Here is a 20,262-nt window from a genome sequence, read left to right on the forward strand (position 1 = left end):
TCCTTCCTTCGCCAATTTTCTTTTGGTTTCTCACAATATGAGTTCCCGTATGACAATCCCTCTGCATCTTATTTTTATCGTCGCGTTAACCCTAGCATTGATCCCTCTGTCGATCGCCCAAGACTCGCCCCAAGACTATGTCGCCGCCCACAATGCGGCTCGCTCTCAGGTTGGTGTGGGCCCGATGGCGTGGGACGAAACCGTCGCTGGCTATGCCAGGGATTACGCCAACAAGCATGCCAGCGACTGCACGCAACTCGTTCATTCAGGCGGACCCTATGGGGAGAACCTTGCGTGGGCTTCCCCGATCTTACTGGCACCGGAGCGGTGAACATGTGGGTCGGAGAAAAGCCTGACTACGACTACAATTCCAATTCATGTGCACCGGGAAAGGTCTGTGGGCATTACACTCAGGTGGTGTGGCGCAACTCTGTTCGGCTTGGATGCGCAAAGGCCCAATGCGCGACGGGCGGTACTTTGGTCACGTGTAACTATGATCCTCCTGGGAATTTTGTTGGCCAGAAGCCTTATTGAATTACAAAAAGTTGTACGTTAGATGATGAACTATTATGTCAAAATAATGCCTCATTATGATGAGGCTAGTGCTTTTGATGCACCAAAATTAAATAACATCATATGAATGATGCATGTAATCTCTTTACTGAAGAAAAAGTTAACCTCTTTCAGTATTTATTTTTTTATTTTTTTTTATTTTGCAATTTCTTTTTTTCAAGTGAGAGAAATTTCGATCATTTGTCTAACCTCCTCAGCTCCATGCTCTCAAGAACATCACTATCCCTTGGAAGCCTCATCACACTGTGAAAGAGAAGCTAAGCATGATCTTTATTACGCATTTTACTCTTGAGTTAATTATTTTTGGTGTTTCTATTGATTGTATGTAGTACATAGCAATGGCCGTCTTGGCCACATAACGATACGTGCCCGTCATTCATGGCAAAAAACATTAAGAAATGGACCAATATTATTTAATAATATGGACTTGGTGGTATATTCGTCGATAAATTTTATGTATTGATGAATTGAACTCCTTCAGTTGACCAAGTAAGTAAATGATCTCTAATTAATCAACTTGGTGTCGATAAGTACCAGTCAAAATTGCCTAACTTTGTATTCTATTTCAATCCATATAGCAGCCTAGTACTCTAGAAAGGTCGTTGACTCGTCACAGTTGGAAAATTCTTCCCTGAGGGTTCCGTGTGCTTGGATATAACCACCTAAATGAATTTTCATGTCATCTCAAATTACGATGTTTTAAAAATTAAGACGGAAGAACACGCCAGAATTTGCGGTCAATGAAATCTGATTTACAAGTTTTACGTCTGTGGAGTCAATCATCGGAATCGATACGAAGTTGTTGTATATGACTAAGTGGATGAAATGATTAACCTATAATTTGGGAAAGTATTGCGAAAGCTCTAGAAAACTTGCTTGTTGGGACAGTGCAATACAAGCCCGATACTTTCATATGGAGAATAGAAAAAAAAAAAAAAAGAGTTCAAGTCCAAGCCTGTTAATAATTCCCGATGGATGATGACAAATTTTATTCATTTCATTGGCAAATATTGGTTCTAACATTCATCAGTAGAACTGCGCATGTTAAAAAAGCAATAATCACTCACTTCGTCCTGCCTATATTAACATTATATTCAATCTGTTTTAATGTTATTGCTTAACGGAAAATAATTGACAACATTGTATTTTTTTGTCTAGTATACGTAGATAAGAAAATCTCGATCAATTTCTTTTCTTATTTTCTTATTTATTTAGGGTCAAAGTTGGGACGGCACGACCTAACATTAGTCACCAGCGAGCCACTTTATCCGCATACCGGCCAATTGTGATTATTTGACCGACGAAGCTCGTCAAGAAGGAAAAAAATTTTACTTCCAATTTCGAAGAGAAAATTATTCTCTCTGCACTAGAAGTTTTGATTAATTTTCTCTTTACACTGGAAGTTTGATTTCTTCTGTAACAAGTTACAAAGTCCTAGATTTGCATAGGCATACCTATATGTAAATATTTTATCCGAATTTATATTGGTATTTTCACATGTTATTTTTATCCATTTTAAATATATAAATTTTGTCGCTTAAGATTTTGAAAATTCTGGCACTCATGTTGTGATATCCCTAAATTTGGTCATATTTCAAAATATATGAAATTGTTATTTTATCGACACACTTATGGTTATTTTACTCAAAATTGATCACTCACGAATTAACTAATTTATTAGGTGAGGCTGTAAAGGGTTAAAATGCGAAAGACCAGAGAATTCGATCGGCAATCAACTGCTCGACCATAATAAATGGCAATGGTCAATACGGCATTGTTATAAATCAATTAGCGAATAGATATAAGTTGATTCGATGGGAGTACGTAGTCGAATTGCAAGTGGTTCCGCATGATTATGATATTCGTGTCGAACGGCAATAAACTGATTTTTATTGATATTATATTCAGGGTACATGATTAAACCCTCGCGACTACATGACAACATAGGGTCTTCTATAATTTGGAGATGTACAAATGTGTATTGAAAATTATCGACCATGGGTGAAATGCGCGAAACCCCTAAAGGCTACCTGATAAATTAGGTCGTACTAAAGTCGCGTTCAATTGATTTTAATCACGAAATTTAATTCAATTTCAAGATTCAAACTTTCGAGCGTGTCACAATTTAATTATTGGATGTCGTCTCATCTTTTGTCGAATTTTCGACCAATCCGAAATTTTTCATAAGAATGATTTTTGGACAAAAAGAAAAAGGAAGTGAAATTCGGATGTGGAAGAAAATTGGAAAATTGCTACCCAAAAAGCTTTAATTTTGGGAAATTAAAGTTAAGAAAGTATTTGGGAGACTGTTTTCCTTCAGACGAGCACCATCATTTTCCTGTACCACGCCCCTGTGTTTCAAGAGGGAAGGCGTCGCGAGAATCAGGCGTGCTGGCTGTTCCTCGTAAATGGGATTGTGGCCGGTCCAGCAGTGGGGATTGCATCTTTATCGAGCCCTCTCCTAAACTCTAGCCAGGGGCCAAAGGGACTCCCACCCTAGGGAGGTTATTCTTCCGTTAGCCTGGCCCGTCTTTCCGGGCTGTCACGGCCTTTTAAGGTCCTGCCCAGGACCAAAGGACCAAAGGGAGACTATAGATAAGAGTAGAAGACTTTTGAGGCATTGATGAATTGAGATATTTCTCAAGAGTTTTGATTGGTGGGCTCTTGTTCCTCTCTCTCTCTCTCACGCAAGTTCATCCCCTCCCCCCTGCTGCAACCGACTCTCCGCTTCTGCTCCCTTCTTCCCATCTTCTTCCCTCACGTATTGCCCATTTTCCCCACCAGCAGAACAGCCCCCTTCCTTCCCCCTCTCATTCTGCCAGCGTCCATCTCGCACCAGCCCCCCCATCCATCATCACACCCGCAACTCCCCAATCACCCGCCATCTCCACCGCTAACACCACTCCACCCCAACATCTTCATCAACCGCCAGCATCCCCTCAGCTTCACCTCACGCCCTCACCACCAGCAACTTCACCTCACGTCCAACACTTCAGCACCGCAACTCCATCCACCCGCCAGCTCCACAGTAGGTTCATCTCCACGTCCAGCTGTCCACCGCCGCTACCAACCACCAGCAGCCAAGCCTTTCCCCCTTGGCCGAGGGCTTGAAGGGCTGCCACCGCTGCCGTTGAGCCCTGTTCGAGCCGCTTGTGCCTTGCCCTCGATGCCGTTGCCACGAGCCTGCTGCCCTCAAAAACCCGTGAGTTAACTTCCTAATATTTGATTATGCCGTTAATTGCGTTTAAGGGGTGATTAGATTAGTGCTAACAAGGATTAGAGTAGTGTTAATGATAATTAGTCTTAGTTAAGCTTAGTTTAGTTTTAATTGCAATTAAGGATGGTTTAGGTTATATTTAATTACGATTAGTGTAAATGATTTTGATTAGTCTAATTAAGTATGGTTAGCTTAGTTAATTAAGTTTAGCATTATTAATTGTGCATTAGTCGTATTTGCGTAATTAGCTATGGATTCGTAGTTAGGTATAATTTTACACTCGTTTTCTCAGATGAAATTATGCATGATTTGGATTGTTTACTCGTATGATATTATGTGATTGATTGTTCTATGATAACTATCTATGGTTATTACAAAAGATGGTTTCATGAGCTATTAAATTAAAAAAAAAAAATGAGGTGTTGGGTTTGGATGCTAATTTTTATGTGCTCAATAAAACAATGGGGGTTTCAAAATAGAAGTGTGCAAAGTTTGACAGGTTGATTTCAAATATGTGACCTTGTACAAATTTTTTTCAGAGAGTTTAGAAGAAAGAAAAAGGTTTGCCAAGTTTATTATTTGAAGGTGAAATATGGTGTTCTTGACTAATAACGGCAATGGTTTGATTGATGACGTGCTAGTGTGGTCACGTAATTGAACCCGCCACCCAATGGGAGTTTGGGGGCGATACCCAATTTTATCGGATGCCCGGAGAGGGTCGGATGCCGAGTCATGGTTGAGGCCGGACCAAAGCTCCTTTATGGAATGCCATTTAGGCGAGAGTCCTAGATGATGCCATGCCTGATGGGGTGAGACGATGCTTGGTTATGCTGGAAGACCGCCGACACTTGTGTCGGTTAAGGCCCGATGGGTCGTAATAATTGGAAAATGTGTGAATGATTGTGATGCATTGCACTTGATTATAGGGTAAAACTGTTAGGCATGGTATGAGACATGCCAAAATGGGTTTTGTCTTATAATCGAGACCCATGTGAATGCTTGAAGAATGAGAATTATGTATTCTAATTGTTATTTATGCACGTTGTACTATTGTACGAGATGTACTAATATGTAGGGACATGCTGAGGCAATGTGAGTTTATGTGTGGTGCGTGCTTAAGCTGCCTTCGAGGCGAATTCATGCCCTAATTGAGGCTTAGGGATTTTAACTTGCTGAGATTTTATCTCACTCCGTTGTTGTCAAACATTTTTCAAGGTTGTAGCATGGAGATCTGCTGAGTGTGGATGTAGTGGGCGCGAGTGCAACACTTTTTGGTTGGCCCTGCCGTTAGTTAAGTTTAGATTAACCCTAATCCTTGAAGGTTTTTGTGAGGGTCAATAGAAAGTAGCCGTAGAAAGGCTTGTAATTATTAAACTCCTTAGGTTAACTAGTTGATAAATAAATCGTGATTTTTGGAAAATCACCGTTGTGTTTTACTATCCCTATTGTTTATTTATTGACCGGGGGTTTATTTAATTCACTTCCATATGTGTTTAATTGAAAGATAAAAAGAATGGGTCAGTGACGTGTCCTGGGATGTTGCATTTTTAATCGACCACCAAGGGATGTTCGTGCACTCAGGGTTCAGGGCATGACTTATGTTATTTCTATGAATGTTCTGGACATATATCAATGCATAAATACTTAAAACACACTTACCATTGTTTTAACTTAGCTTTTGAAGGAGGAATTTGAGTTTAGTTCTTCACGATACAACTCAGCAACCCACGCCCATATCAAGCGATTTTGACAAGCAATTCACCAAGAAAACCGAGCTTGAGTCAAGCTTGATTTGCCGTTCTTCCCTCAATTGATGTAAAAACTCTACATACTCCTTTATTCTTCAATTTCTTCATACCAGAAGCATTAACTTGTTGCATAGACATGTCAAAATTTAGCTTCATAACCATGGAGACCCCAAAATCTTCTTCTCCGTTGGTCCCTCTTTCGTCTGTCCCCTTATTAGGTCCAAGCCGAGATTTCGGGCTCCTCCCTTTTTTTCCAAGGGCGATTTACACCTTAGGGCTTGAGAGAGGCCCCAAATGGTCCAAATCGGGTGAACTATATATATATATATATATATATATATATATATATTTCAATATTAAATATAAAGCATACATATAGAAAATACATTAATAATAATAAATCTTTAATTAATTCGTAAATAAGTTGAAGTTAACATGTAAAAAAGAGTATTTTTGAGGCCCAAAATATAATAACGGATCTTTTTTTACTTTAAAAAGAAACAAGAGAAATTCGGGTGAGTTTCGAATTAGTTTGGAGTAAAGCACCTTTGGAAGTTCTATGGACTGGTCAATCATTAGGTAATGGTTGTTAGCTTACATACCACATTTGATGGAATGAATGTTAGTCTTTGTCTCCATGGGCTGCTCGATCCTCTCATGATTGATAGTGAATGGAAGACACCAATTTGTTTAGTATCTAGTCTTTGGTTTTCACGTTCAAGGACTTTGTAGAATACGAGGCACCAATATTAATATTGCTTTTCTCCCCTCAAATTTTTAAAGGAGCATCCTCTTGGACAATGCTATCTTATAGATTAATATTAATATACCAAACCACGTGGTAGACCATAAGTGAATAATAAGGCACCAATTTTGCATTCATCGATAGGCTCGAACAATATGTTCTAGGGCCCGTCACTAAGTGGGCTAGGCCAACAGCTTTGAGGCTCATTCTAGTCTGCCCATTCATTTATGAAAGTTTCCTTGATAAATATTAGTTTTAGATTATCTACCTTGAAATACAAACTTTGTTAATATTGGAAGATAAATTAAGGCTTAAAACAGAAAAAGAAAAGTATTTTATGAAAAATTTAAACTAAAATACAGCAAAAGTATAAAATTATTTTCTATTATGTTTTCCATTTTATCTAACATTAAGCTCAGCCTTTTTTTCCCTTAAAAAAGAAGACATCGTCCCTGTTATTGGGCCAATAAATTCTAGTGGGCGAGCTAGACACTTGCCAAAACTTGCCGGTTTGGATTTGTACATGGCCTAAAAGTTCGAATCAAACATGTTCAGTGATCCAATCTAGTAAGTGTACCTGATCTCGCCATATTCAGGTATGTTTTCCCCTACGTTTGATTTTTTTTATCTCTTAGAGCATAGATCTAAACAACAGTTTGGCCTAGATCATACGGCCAACTTTTTTAGGTTTGAAGTGGTCCGGGCTGAAATTTAGGGTTCCCCCTTATTCTTTTTCGAGCCAATCCGCACCTTCAGCTTTAGCATCTTCGGGATTTTCAGGATTAAAATGGCTCAAACTGGTCAAATTATATATTAAAACTAAAAAAATATAATCAAAAGATTAATAATTAATAATAGAAGATGTTTAAATTGTACTCCAAACACTTGAATAAACTCTTAAGTAAGTTATAACATGAACATATACAAAATGATTTTTGAGGCCCAAAATATAATAATTAATCTATTTTTAATTCATAAAAAATGAAACAAAAATCTGCTAAAAATATTAAACTATAATTTTTTTACCCAAAAAATAGGCTCTCCAGTCTCTCTTCCCCTCATCGGTACCATGGGCAGTATCTCGTATTAAACAGTGACAAAGTGGTCAGATTGCTTTTCACAGAGTGATCTAGAGCTTTAGCGAATCAATTAGGATATTTTAATGCAAAAATCACTTGTAATTTTCTTGAATCCAAGTGCACGGGATGCAATCACTTTTCACAACATGACTCATGTACATTTCTTTTGAGGGGCTAAAAAGGAACTTCCCAAGGGCTTTGATGACTTGAGCAGGAAAAGTATTGGACTAATTGCATGATGCACCGCACTCAAGAACTATAAAAATGATTTTTGTTTCAATAATGATAAAGATCCCGACACTCGCGCATCACACCATGATTAAAGAAATTAAATTAAAAACTTTTGCTGTAATAAAAGTGAGTTTTGCTTTCACATTTCTAGATTGAAAAGATGCCCAAAATCCATTTCATTCGACCAGAAAAAAAAAAATTGTTGAGTGACTTTTTCATTCAAAAAGAGATTATGTGGAAAATCTTGGCCTTTTGGAAAAGGAGAAAAAAGAAAGTTATTATACAAAAAGTTAGTTGATGTAATGATTTGATCTTTGTGTTCACATTGACCAAGTAAATATTATTAAACTGTGCTACATTGCAAACTATAAATAGACAATAAACCATATTTAATAATAATATGCCACATTACTTACTATACCAAATTTATAAAATAGTCTTAGTGTTGGACCTTCTCTTTCTTGTTTCTGTGGTCAAAGTGAAAACAAACCAAACCCTAAAATATGAATAACACTGCAGGTACTAAGACTTTACTAAATTAAATGGCGTGCTATCCCCGTGTGATCAATTAAGTGTGGAATCAAAATAGGAATAATATTTGTAAAAAAAAGGGGGAAAACATAACTTTTAGAACATGTTTGCACTTTTTAAAAGTCTTAGAACTCAATTGCACATTTCGAAAGTTTTGAAACTTAATTGCACTTTCGTGATAAATTTTAGAATATCCAATGCACTTATCCCTAATTGATCCTACCCCATTTATGTTTATTTTCCCTTTTAAAATAATGGTTCAGTTTGGTCGCGGACTTCACACCAATTTGATGATATGTCGCAAGCCACACAGCCGCCTTGTCAGTTAGTAAGATTTTTCTAGTAAAGTACCTGTGACATTACTCTTGAAATACTTGTATCACTATGCCCACTATAACATAACATCTCTAGACACTTTATATGTTGAGGAAATGCAATGGGTTCATGTCAATTAGTTCTCAATTGGGGTGGTTAATTTCCACATGGTACTTACATAATCTAAACTTAATTGGACTCACATGAGTCCAATGGACATACTACCTCGATGAACACATTGACCAAGAACTCTTGAGGTTTCCTAATCATAATATTTCTCATAAACAGGTTCAACAGTTTGTTAGGATTGTCAATTATCGTAGAACTTTTGTCCCAAAAGTCTCTAAATTTTTGCACCCTTTGCAAAAGCTCTTGAAGAAGAATCCACTCCAATGGAAAAGAGAGCACAATAATGCAGTTGAGGTGTTAAAGGTGGAATTGCTGCATCTTCCCCATTGCAAGTTCCTTCTCACCACAAGCAAATTTAGCGAACTGATGATAATGAAAAGTATTGGACATCAGTTTTGCTTGAAGAAATTGATGGAAAGAGATACATCTATGAACATAAGAGAGGACGGTTTTCACCTATCAAACTCCACTACCACTCTTCACTCAAAGAAACCTTAACCGTTAAATGAAATCAAGGAAATTGAATTCCATCTTATTGTTTATCATTTCTTTGTCCAAACAAAAGTTCATCCTTTTCCCATAAGGTGAAATTTAAAGCCAAGATAGTTTCTCATCCTCAACTTGTTCGATGGGCAAAATAGTTTCCAAAATACTATTTGGAAACCAAATTCATTAAAGTAGAGGGGAACATCCTTGTAGATCTTCTTTCGGCATCTCATCCTTTTACACATTTACTTTTGACCAATTGCGAATTAGTACCATGAGGAAAGGGTGAAAAGAACCCTAGGGAGATATGCCCAATGTCCTCACTAAACACCACAATGCTTTCTTTGTCAGACAACATCTTTCTCCATGTAATAACACTAAATGCTAAGCATATTGGAAGTGGGAATACATTGAAAATTTGGGCCTCCTTCCTTCGTTAGAACTCTGGCTCTGGCACAGTAGTACCGTGTTTGTAGATAGAATGTAGCTAGAATTTTGGTAGTACATAACACCTTGTAAGGATCACTTTCTATTTGATTTTTTCCCCTAATAAATAAAATCTCGTGAACTTGTCGCTTGAAAAGAATATTTGTGATTTGTAAGTATAGTCGGGCATGTTTTCAATTGAATGGGATCAATTGAATACAATGGATGTAATAATGAGCTGGGGGTAGCAACAAGAAGAACATAATAAAATGCATTCGATGGAATTGTCAGTCTTCGTCTCCATGGACTTCTCAATCATCCCATAATTGACGGGGAACATGAAGCACTAATTTGTCCCTTATTTGGCTTTGTCCTCCCTTTCTTCTTTGTTATTACTCTCAACTTTCTTATGGTGTTTCCATTAGACGATGCTATGCTATATATTAATATTAGTATACTAAACCGCATAACATATTATGTGTGGACTATAAGTCATATTCGATAAACAATATGTCACATCAAATTCATAAAACAATCTCAGTATATATGACATTTCTTTTTCTTCTTTTTATCATAAATTTGAAAGCAAGCAAGACGTTAAAATAAGAGTATCACTACATGTACTGAGACTTTACTAGAGTTTCTCGGTAAATGAAATGGTGCACTATGTGCGTTAGTTTGTAAAAAGAGGAAAAGTGATAAATGGGGCAAGCTCAATTAAAGGAAATTTTCTGGCAAAAAAATAAAGGAAATTTTGCTGGTCCTCTAATATTCCGTGCAATCTGTAATATGCTTTGTTGGCGATACTTCTTGGCCATACCGACAATGAAAATGCCTGTATAACCCTTAACATCAGCTATATGAGGCGAGGTGACGTTTGAATAAAAGGCAAAGTCGGAAGAAGAGAAATATTCCCGAACCTCCCGCTCTGTTCTCCCTGATGTTCTTACAAATCTTCTCTTCTAGGTCTAGTGAAGTTGGAAGGATAAAATTCCAATTTTTGATAACATAAGATGAGCTGGTTTAACTAGCATGCTCTTAATTTGTTATTCAAATCCTATGGATAGGAAAACTTTTTTGAGGCCGTAAGGCTTTACGATGAAGGCTAATGATACTTGGGGACCATCAAGCATTTCATTTTAGGACTAAAAGAGAAAAGGGCATCCGTGTTGGGATAACATACATGTCACGAATTTCATTAGTCTTCCTCTTACTTTATCGTTATATGCGTTGTTAGCTTTTCCATTTCTCTTTTTAATTTTTCCTATGGAGCAATTATCGTCAGTTGCACGCCTTTTCTGCTGGGATAGTGAATGTCCCTATCCCGTTCCTCTTTCCGATCATTACTAAATTAATGGGAAATATGAGGTACTAATGGTTAAATTATGGCTTGAGTTTGAACTTGGTAGAAGACCCAACTCGTTTAAAGGATTTTGATTTGTTCAAAATATGGTGTTCCCTTTTAGTCAGTATTAAATTTTGATTTGTTGGGCGATGCTACTAAACTATTTAATGTATTGAAGGTTTGGTTCTGTTGAAGATATCCAAGTTTCGCCGACGGAGCAAACATTAGTCGGACTCCATTCAAGCCGGACAGTTTTAGGCCTTATCTAATATCCTGAAGAAGACGTACTGCTGAAACCTCTATTTTATATCCCCGCACAAGATGACTGTCTCTTTAGCCAAGAAAAAACGGCGACGCACCAGTGATGCTCTCTTTGATCGCACGGAGTTCTGAAAACGGTGGATTTTGTGACGAGAGTTGCATAATGAGTTGTTCTATTAATAAACACTGTGAGTTTAGATGTAAACAAGGCGTGAAAAACACCCAAACTTACGAGGAATCATAACTTTATCGTTCTTCGACTATCAATGGATTATAGCTGCTTACTGTTCTTGTTGCATAGATATCGAATTTTGGACCAAACCATGGAAATCTCAGGAATTCTTTATTGTTTCTCGTTTATTTTTCTAGTAATTTCGCATTAATTAATTACAATATTTGGTTAGTTTCTGCATTATTTCACAATAATTTATTCAGTCTTCAATAGAGAGAGTTTATGGAACTTCCCATGATGGAGTTAGTCAATAATTGATTTGTGCATAGAGTGGAGGTTTATAAATTCAGCTCAGACTGAAAGTGGATCACTAGACGAGATGGAGAAACGACTATTTCTTATTCTCAACTTTGCCCTCTTCTGGTGGTGGAGCTCAATCACAATCTTCAAAGCATACTCGCAAAACCATACAGATCAGCTCGCGTTAGCCTCCTTCAAAAACGCGATACACGAAGACCCATTTGGAGTCTTGAGCTCTTGGAACGATTCTACTCATCATTGTGAGTGGCAAGGTGTTTTGTGCAGCAAAAGATATCCTTGGAGAGTCACATCCCTAGTCCTGAGTTCACAAGGCTTGAAAGGCTTCCTATCTCCTCAAGTAGGTAACCTCTCTTTTCTAAGGGTTATTATTCTACAAAACAATAGCTTCCATGGTGAAATCCCACCACAGATTGGCAACTTGCTGCAGCTACGTGTTCTTGTTCTTAGTAATAACTCATTTGGTGGGCCGATCCCCTCCAATCTTTCCCGCTGCTTGAACCTCAACACCCTAAATCTCATAGATAACCAACTTGTGGGGGGAATCCATTCCGATCTTGGTTCTTTAACAAGACTTAAAGGCTTGGGTTTGTCTATGAACGGTCTTGTAGGTCCTATTCCTCATTCGATTGGAAACCTCTCACAGCTACAAAAGCTCTCCCTGAGAGCAAATGTGTTAAGCGGAGAAATACCTAAGGAATTGTCCAGACTCAAGAGATTGGTACTTTTCCAACTATCTTCCAACAAACTAACCGGTGAGGTTCCAGCAGGGATTTTAAACATCTCTGACATTTTTGTATTCGATGTTAGTTATAACCAGTTGCGGGGAACCTTTCTCAATGATGTCAGCACCACTTTCCCTTCTCTCTTTCTCCTTGCCGCCAACTATAACTTGTTCACCGGGATGATTCCGTCAATGTTAACGAATGCCACAGGTCTTGAAATACTTTTCCTTGACAACAACAATTTCCATGGGCCAATACCGAAAAATCTGGGAAGTCTAAAGCACCTCCAAATAATTGCATCGGCTCATAACCACTTGCAGGATGACTTGAGTTTTATTTCTTCTTTAGTTAATTGTTCCAACTTAAAAGTTCTCCAGATGGAGGAGAACTTTCTTCATGGATCGTTGCCGGGATCCTTCTCCAATCTCTCCACCAGCATTAAGCGAATTTCTTTGTCATACAATCGGATCCAAGGATCTATTCCTTTAGCCCTCGGAAATCTCTTCAACTTGTCTGTGTTGGGTTTATCAAATAATCTTCTAATCGATCGCATTCTTGACTCCACTGGAACACTTCACAACTTGCAGCAACTTTATTTGAGGGGAAACATGTTTACTGGAGAGATACCATCTTCGATTGGTAACATTACATTGTTAGGTATTCTTGACCTTTCCTCCAACATTTTCCAAGGCTACATACCACAAAGTCTTGGCAACTGCAAACAACTAATTGAGCTTGATCTTTCAAACAATAAACTAGTTGGCTCAGTTCCTATTGAAATCATGGGTCTTTATTCCTTGTCAATCGTCCTTAGTTTAGCAAATAATAATTTAAGTGGATTTCTTCCATTGCAAGTCGGATCTTTAAAGAATCTTGGCGAATTAGATCTGTCTCACAACAGATTGACTGGCTTAATTCCGGCCTCCATCAGCCAGTGCTTGAGATTAGAATGGCTTCGCATAGAAGCTAATTCTTTTCATGGTCAAATTTCCCAAGCTTTACACCCATTACGAGGTCTACAAGAGTTGGATCTTTCCAATAATAATTTTTCTGGTCCAATCCCGAGCTTTCTCGTAGAGCTCTCGCTACTCAAGTACTTGAATTTGTCCTTCAATCAACTAGAAGGACAAGTTCCAGAGGGTGGAGTTTTTCATAATGCGAGTGCTATATCAGTTTCTGGAAACATACAACTTTGTGGAGGTATTCCGGGTCTGAAGCTTCCTCTTTGCAAATCACCAACCTCTAACAAGTCTTCTTCAACCAAGGCCATAGTGACATTTGCGGTAGCTGTCAGTTTATTATGTTTAGCTTTGTTGTTCCTGTCTATCTTCTATTACTGCAAAAAGAAGCAGATGACAACCAATGCCTTGACATTGTCATCCTTCGAGCACCAATTCTTGAGGATTTCTTATGAAGATATCCTAAGAGCTACTGATAGATTCTCTGAGACCAATGTGATTGGTAAAGGTAGTTACGGCACGGTTTATAAGGGGATTCTTGATGGTTGTGCGACTATGGCAGTGAAGGTGCTCAATTTAACACAAAGAGGAGCTTCAAGGAGCTTTGTCTCTGAATGTCGAACTCTCGGAATCATTAGACACAGAAATCTAGTAAAGATACTAAGTGTCTGTTCGAGCGTGGACTTTTGTGGCAATGACTTCAAAGCTCTAATATATGAGTTCATGGCTAATAGGAGCTTGGAGGAGTGGCTGCACCCTGGGACTATAGGACAAGATGATGAGCATAGCGAATCGAGAAATCTCAAACTATTGCAAAGGTTAAACATCGCCATCGACATAGCTACCGCGATAGAATATCTCCACAAGGGTTGCTATCCAGCCATCGTCCATGGAGATCTAAAGCCGAGTAATGTGCTTCTGGACAATGACATGATGGCTCGAGTTGGAGATTTTGGGCTTGCAAGGATCATTTCAACGATGTCTGCTGAAGCCATAGGAGTTCAAGATCAAGGGAGTTCAACTTCAACTGCAGTCAGAGGATCTATAGGCTACGTGCCTCCTGGTATGAATCTGTCATATTTTCTTGATTAGTTTTGGTTGTTTGTGATAGTAATATGGGTGAGTGTTAAAAGTATTTAATAAACAATGATCCTTGATATTATACAATGCTTCGGATGCTCTGATACCTCTTTCTTGCCACGTAATTTCCTCTTTACCTTATTAATAGTAGCATGTCCTAATTGTAAATGAGAACAAACAATCATAAATTTTATCATGAATGGAAATTTTTTTGATCAAAACTAGTGAATCCGTGCCATTAAATGGATTAAGCATGTTGTGTCATCTCATATTCGTTTTTTTTTTTCTCTAATTTGTATTTCATCTCATATTATGCTCATGCTGTGATATTGGATTGTGATAATTTTGTGATAAAGTCAATTACAGTACGAGAAATTGACAAGAACTTGTGATTCGCTCTCGGAATGCCATGACTTAAGATTTTGATAATAAGTAATTGATCCCTTACGGTGGACCTTTCCTGGTGACTTGACCTATAATCCTTCATTTATAAAAATATATTTATATGACATGAATATTAAGTGAGAAGTGACGGACGTCTCGAACCCACAAGTGCATGATAATATCACACAACATACACTAAGGGCGCGTTTGTTTGCGTTTCTGTTTAAAAATTGTTCCAGGAAACAGAAATAGAAAAAAGTATTTCTGTTCCTGGGAACAATTTCTGAACAAAAAAATGCGTTTGGTAACTGTATAAAATTTATGTTTCTGGAATAGAAAAAGAACAGAAACACGTTTGGTAACTGTAAAAAAATTCTGTTTCTGGAATAGAAAAAGAACAGAAACACGTTTGGTTATGTACAAAATTTCTGTTCCAATTTTTTTTCAATTGTTTTTTTTTAATAAAATGTGAACTTGGTATTGAATTATCATTCTCATGAAATGCTTATCAATTTAATTTTGTTCATATTAAGTGAAAACAAACATTCTAAACTTGATCATATTTGCTTTGAACGGAATAAATATTTTAAGTTCATACCAAAATTTTCCAGTTTGTTTTTTTTTTAAAATAAAGTGTAAACTTGACTTTGAATTCTCATTATCATAAAATGTTCATCAATTTAATTTTGTTCATGGTGAGTAAAGTCAAACATTCTGAACATAGTTATAAGTGCATACTCGAAGAATCTTGCAGTTCTTGCATTTCACGCTGTCTTCCAACTCAGGACATTCTTCAACATTTTCTCGAGACATAAAATGTATTTTCTTCATTGCAACACAATTATACAATACTACCGACTATAAACTGAAGAACGTTTTCTGCTCACGTTAAATACAGATCTTTTCATTCCATGAGATGCTTTTGACATTCAAAAATTCCTCATCAGTCCGCAAGATACCGGCACTTTGCACCCTTCATCCCTTCTTCTTCCGCTTCAGCTAATGATCAGTTGGACGTTTGGTCTATACCGTCAGCCTTTGTCGAACCAAATATATCTTCGATGCCACTTCTTACCCTCTTTCTTCTCTCAGCGATCATGTCCGTGTATGCCTGAAACAGGAAAAGCAAATCTTGCAGAACCAATCTATCCCCTTCCCTTAATGCAGGATGTGTGACAGGGCTATGGCCATACCTTAGGGTAAGAGTAAAGGAAGATGTACCACCATGAGCATATTAGCAAAGATATAATTGTCGTTACCAACATTGAATGCAAAATTAGCCAGCTACCGGTGATCGCTAACATTCCTGTCAATGTTATTGTCCAAGGCTGACACCTGTCAATGCAACAATTGGATGCACAAACTTGATTAGAAAACTACTAATAAAAAGGAAGGATTCCTGTTTGAACTTTTGACAAAACAATCCTGGGAGCCAAAATGGAAAAAAATAAAATTACAAATACCCATTAAAGTTGAGCAAACCAATCTGGCCGACTCAAGAGATATGAGCTATAATTATTACCAGAACATCCATCTCTTGCTGTAGTTCACTTTCCTTGATATGGGTGAGACCTTGTACACAAGTTATGTTATCATCAACAGGACACATGCCGATTTATGTATTATATAGCATGGGATCTCAATCATGGTATTGGAGTCCTCACAATATAAACATGGTCGATCACTCTGGTCATCAACTTTATTAAACTCTTTGTGAAGAAGACTTATTGGAATTTCATGATGGAGGACGAAGTGTATATTTTCCATTAGTATCTTTGGAATGAAATCAGATGCATGATGTGAGATCGTGTGCCTAAGCATCATGAAATAAGCCACATCATTTCCTATTTTAAGCAATCTATAAGCAGCCTAGCTATCCATATGGTAAAGGAGAATGCAATTTCTAAAATGTGAAGAACCAAAAGCCACATTTAATCCCTATATCCATATGTTAAGTTTACAAAAGAACCTCTAAGCTCCGATATCAAGATTTTAGACAACCCTAACATCTTAATGGCACTTTCTCTCCCAAATTTCAAGTTTATCAGACAACATCCAGATGGTGTATATGAATATTAGCTGAACACATCTTACAAGGGAAGTTCACGGGTATCAAACAGAGTTGCCTGAAGGGAGAACGCATAGACTGAAACATCTCTGAGAGTCTGCAAAGCAGGTCTTTCAAAGGATTCTGAACAATAATAATATGAGTTAACAACTCGCCATCAACATTAGACAGAACTTGCATCTTCACAGAGATATGACTGAAGTTGCACTGATCATACATCTGAATCAACTATCCATGGAGAATGTTTGTTAAAGGATTCCGTCGATGCAAGTAAACAAGAAACGTGACAAAGTGTGTAGACCTACATGTAAAGTAATTCAGAGCTCCTAAAGAATTCTAGAAAGCAAGTGCTTGAAGGCAGATGACGATAGCATAAAACAATGCAAGGATTAAACAAATAGGAAATAATTCAGAATGCCTAAAACTGAAAAACAGTGTGCAAATTACTGATCAAAACCATAAATTATGTCGGTGCAGGTCGAATTGAATTGCTTGTCAAGATATCTATGGATTCCTTAGTCATCCCATTTTTTTCCCAGAAGGCACTCAGGCCATCAACCATGACAATTTTCTAGACGCATCCACAAAGGTTCCACATCATTCAACATGGCATTACATAGAACTTTGTCCAATACTCATTCTCCTTCAAAGCCGGCTCAGTTGTACCCAAGTTCAACAACTTGGACATGGAACCATATGCTATATCCCAAACATGACTGCAGAGTGTGTTCAATTGTCGCAAAAATGACACTTCCAATTACTATCTTGACCTAAGAGAACCCCAGCAAGTTCAACGGTTGGTCGGGCATGAATGGATCACCATGACGCCCGAGCAGCAAAGCAACGCTCGCTGCTCGCTCGCTCGAGCCGAGCCCGAGCAGCAACGACGCTCGCTGCTCGCTCGCTCGAGCCGAGCCCGAGCAGCAGCGACGCTCGCTGCTCGCTCGCTCGAGCCGAGCCCGAGCAGCAGCGGCTCGCTGCTCGCTCGCTCGCGCCCATCTCGAGCGAGCGGACGAGCCGCTGTCGCAGACTGGGAGCAACGCTCGCCCGGATCTGCGAGAGTCGCTCGAGCAAGCGGCTCGCAGATCCTGGGCAAGCGCTGCCTCGAGCGAGCCCTAACACTCGAGCTCGCCGAAGTGAAGACAATCGGTGAAGGAGGAGCAGTGACGACGTTTACCGGTGAAGGAGCAGCGGCCGTCGAGACGGGCGCGGAGAAGACGATGAATTCTCGCTCGCGGGAGGAGGCGCTCGTCGCAGGAGGAGACGCTCGTCGCAGGTCAGAGGAGGAGAAGCTCGTCGCTCGTCGCAGGTCGCCGGAGGAGAAGCTCGTCGCTCGTCGCTCGTCCCTTGTCGCAGGTCGCAGGAGGAAGCTCGTCGCGGGGGGGAGAGGAGGCCCTGTTCGAGCACTATCCAAGAAATAAAAAAGGAACACAATTTTGTTCCTTTTTTGTTTCGATTTGTGTTTTAAACAAGAAACAAGTTTTTTTTGTTTCTTGTTTCTGTTTCTTTTGTGTTCCTGGGAACAAAAGAACAAAAAAGGAACAGAAACGCACACAAACGCGTTTCTGTTCCTTTTTTGTTCCCAGGAACAAAAGAACAGAAATTTCTGTTCCTGGGAACAGAAACAAATTGCAACCATGCAGGCCCTAATTGACAATACGATGGGCTCTATCCAACTTTCACTCTTCCTAAACTTATTGTTAAGAGCATACTAAGACAAATTTACGCATTGTGCATGTATAAGTTCTTCAGCGTCAACAAATCACTCCAAGTCTCTTCTTTTCCCCATGTTCTTCTAGGCATTTTCTTTTCTTCTGTCTTGTAGAAAAGAAATAGTGTGGTATATGTATAAATTGAATCCGGATCATGAATGATGAGCCTCGTGCATTCCATGTGTGTCTAGTCAAAATCGGTGGTGCAAATTTAGTTAATACATGCACTAAGTGCACTAAATCGTTTCCGCCGAGACCTTCACAACATATATTTTCTTCTTTTTCTGTTTTCCACTATATCCTATTAGAGGAAAATGTCACTCTTGATGTTTAGGCAATTTGTTTAGCAAACATGTGGCAACTTTGGGTGCACTTAGTAAAAAGAGTTCATATGTTGTTAACTGATTTTTTGTGCACTTTATAAATCCTAAAATCCCATTTCTCTGTGGTTGATGCATTCTAACTTTTGTGACAACTTTTACCACTTTCGCATATGACAAGCAATAAACATTAGCCATAGCCAATAAAATCAACGAAAGTCAAACAAAGAGATATGAAAGAGAAAATCAATAGGGAGTTTTGTGACCCTCTACCTTGATCCAGCAGAAGATCCCTTGGCCTATGCCATGCGTAGCGAGCCCAATTGTGAAGTGAGTGAGGGCTTGCAAGTCATCGCTCTATGTTGAGTGTGACCAGCGCAAGCCCTCACAACTATCCTTGGCAAGCTCTTGCAAATGGACATCAAGCAATATCCCATATGACAAAAACTTTTTTTAAACAATTAACTTTAAGAAAAAGTGTATGTTCATTCCTATTAATGTCTTGATGAAATTTTCAGAGTATGGCATAGGACACAAGGTTTCCCCACTTGGGGATGCATATAGTTATGGCATTTTATTATTGGAGATGTTCACTGGAAAGAGACCCACCGAAGAGGCCTTTGGGCACCATCTTAACCTCCACAACTTTGCTCGAATGGCTCTTCTGAATCAAGCAATGGACATTGTAGACTTAAGGCTTTGGGGTGAAGCTGGTGATCGACATCAAGAGATCAAGATAAGAGATTGCATTATCTCCGTATTTGAAGTTGGAGTTGCGTGTTCGATGGAATCACCGCTAGATCGGATGGACTTGACCGAGGCAATCAGGAAATTACACTTGATCAAGGTGAGTTATGAAACCAAAGAGAGGAGGATAGGTACATAGCTAAATCAGCTTTCTCATTTCATCTTAGAACTCTTTCACTAGTAAAGAAAATCATTGTGCAAAGGGAGTGTAGCAATTTGACATGAATGTCTGCCTAGCTAGTATGCGTCTCCATTCCTAATATGTGTATTTTTAATAATTGAACCAAAATCTATATTTAATCACCGTAGAAGGTGGATGTATGGACTTATAGTCTACCTATTTTCAATAAGTAACCACGTAAAATTTGATGAATTTTCTTATTTGCACGATTCTCTTCATTTCTGATGCCGATTGTGGATCTTAGTTTATGATATTCGATCTGGCGCCCAGATCGCTGGAGCATTGCTGATGGCCATTGCCCTCTCTCTCTCTCTCTCTCTCTCTCTCTCTGTGCGCGCTCTCTATGTGTCTGTGCGCGCATGCACTTGTGTGCTTCACCATTAGCCCGCAGTCAAATCTGAAGAGGACGAAGAGGGAGGCAACCTCATCACAAGATCATGAGATGAGAGAGGTCGACTCTCGATGTTGCGATTGAACGTAAGCTCACTATCAACTGGAAGCCAATGCTTG

General features: G+C 38.7%; 2 protein-coding genes and 2 long non-coding RNA genes across 6 annotated transcripts; 3 read left to right on the plus strand and 1 right to left on the minus strand.

Moving 5' to 3' along the window:
• LOC104453033 (pathogenesis-related protein 1) lies at nucleotides 1-655 on the plus strand. Its single transcript, XM_010067536.3, is given in 2 exon segments — nucleotides 1-302; nucleotides 305-655. Coding segments are annotated over 2 exon segments (495 nt in total). The 5' UTR covers nucleotides 1-37; the 3' UTR covers nucleotides 535-655.
• Nucleotides 656-3,286: 2,631 nt separating this feature from the next.
• LOC108961030 lies at nucleotides 3,287-4,958 on the plus strand. Its single transcript, XR_001989003.2, has 2 exons — nucleotides 3,287-3,775; nucleotides 4,432-4,958. It is a non-coding gene; the product is annotated as an uncharacterized LOC108961030 (long non-coding RNA).
• Nucleotides 4,959-11,644: 6,686 nt separating this feature from the next.
• LOC104453034 (putative receptor-like protein kinase At3g47110) lies at nucleotides 11,645-19,944 on the plus strand. The gene is made up of 2 exons (XM_010067537.3): nucleotides 11,645-14,323; nucleotides 19,343-19,944. Exons 1-2 carry the CDS (start codon nucleotides 12,172-12,174, stop codon nucleotides 19,708-19,710), a joined length of 2,520 nt encoding a protein of 839 aa, XP_010065839.2. The 5' UTR covers nucleotides 11,645-12,171; the 3' UTR covers nucleotides 19,711-19,944.
• LOC104437148 lies at nucleotides 15,466-17,580 on the minus strand. Of its 3 annotated transcripts, none has more exons than XR_724298.3 (3): nucleotides 16,819-17,580; nucleotides 15,918-16,059; nucleotides 15,466-15,835 (listed from the first exon to the last, which is right to left on the minus strand). It is a non-coding gene; the product is annotated as an uncharacterized LOC104437148 (long non-coding RNA). The 3 variants fall into 3 exon arrangements; XR_005552721.1 differs by lacking the exon at nucleotides 16,819-17,580 and adding an exon at nucleotides 16,188-16,205; XR_005552722.1 differs by lacking the exon at nucleotides 16,819-17,580 and having other exon boundaries at nucleotides 15,918-16,174.
• Nucleotides 19,945-20,262: the final 318 nt, after the last annotated feature.

This window comes from Eucalyptus grandis, chromosome 7, assembly GCF_016545825.1.
Source record: "Eucalyptus grandis isolate ANBG69807.140 chromosome 7, ASM1654582v1, whole genome shotgun sequence".
Taxonomy (NCBI): domain Eukaryota; kingdom Viridiplantae; phylum Streptophyta; class Magnoliopsida; order Myrtales; family Myrtaceae; genus Eucalyptus; species Eucalyptus grandis.

Coding starts and splice junctions, on each gene's coding strand:
- LOC104453034 (XM_010067537.3), top strand. CDS start 12,172: ATGAACGGTCTTGTAGGTCCTATTCCTCATTCGATTGGAAACCTCTCA. Junction 14,324..19,342: donor TATAGGCTACGTGCCTCCTG/GTATGAATCTGT, acceptor TGAAATTTTCAG/AGTATGGCATAGGACACAAG.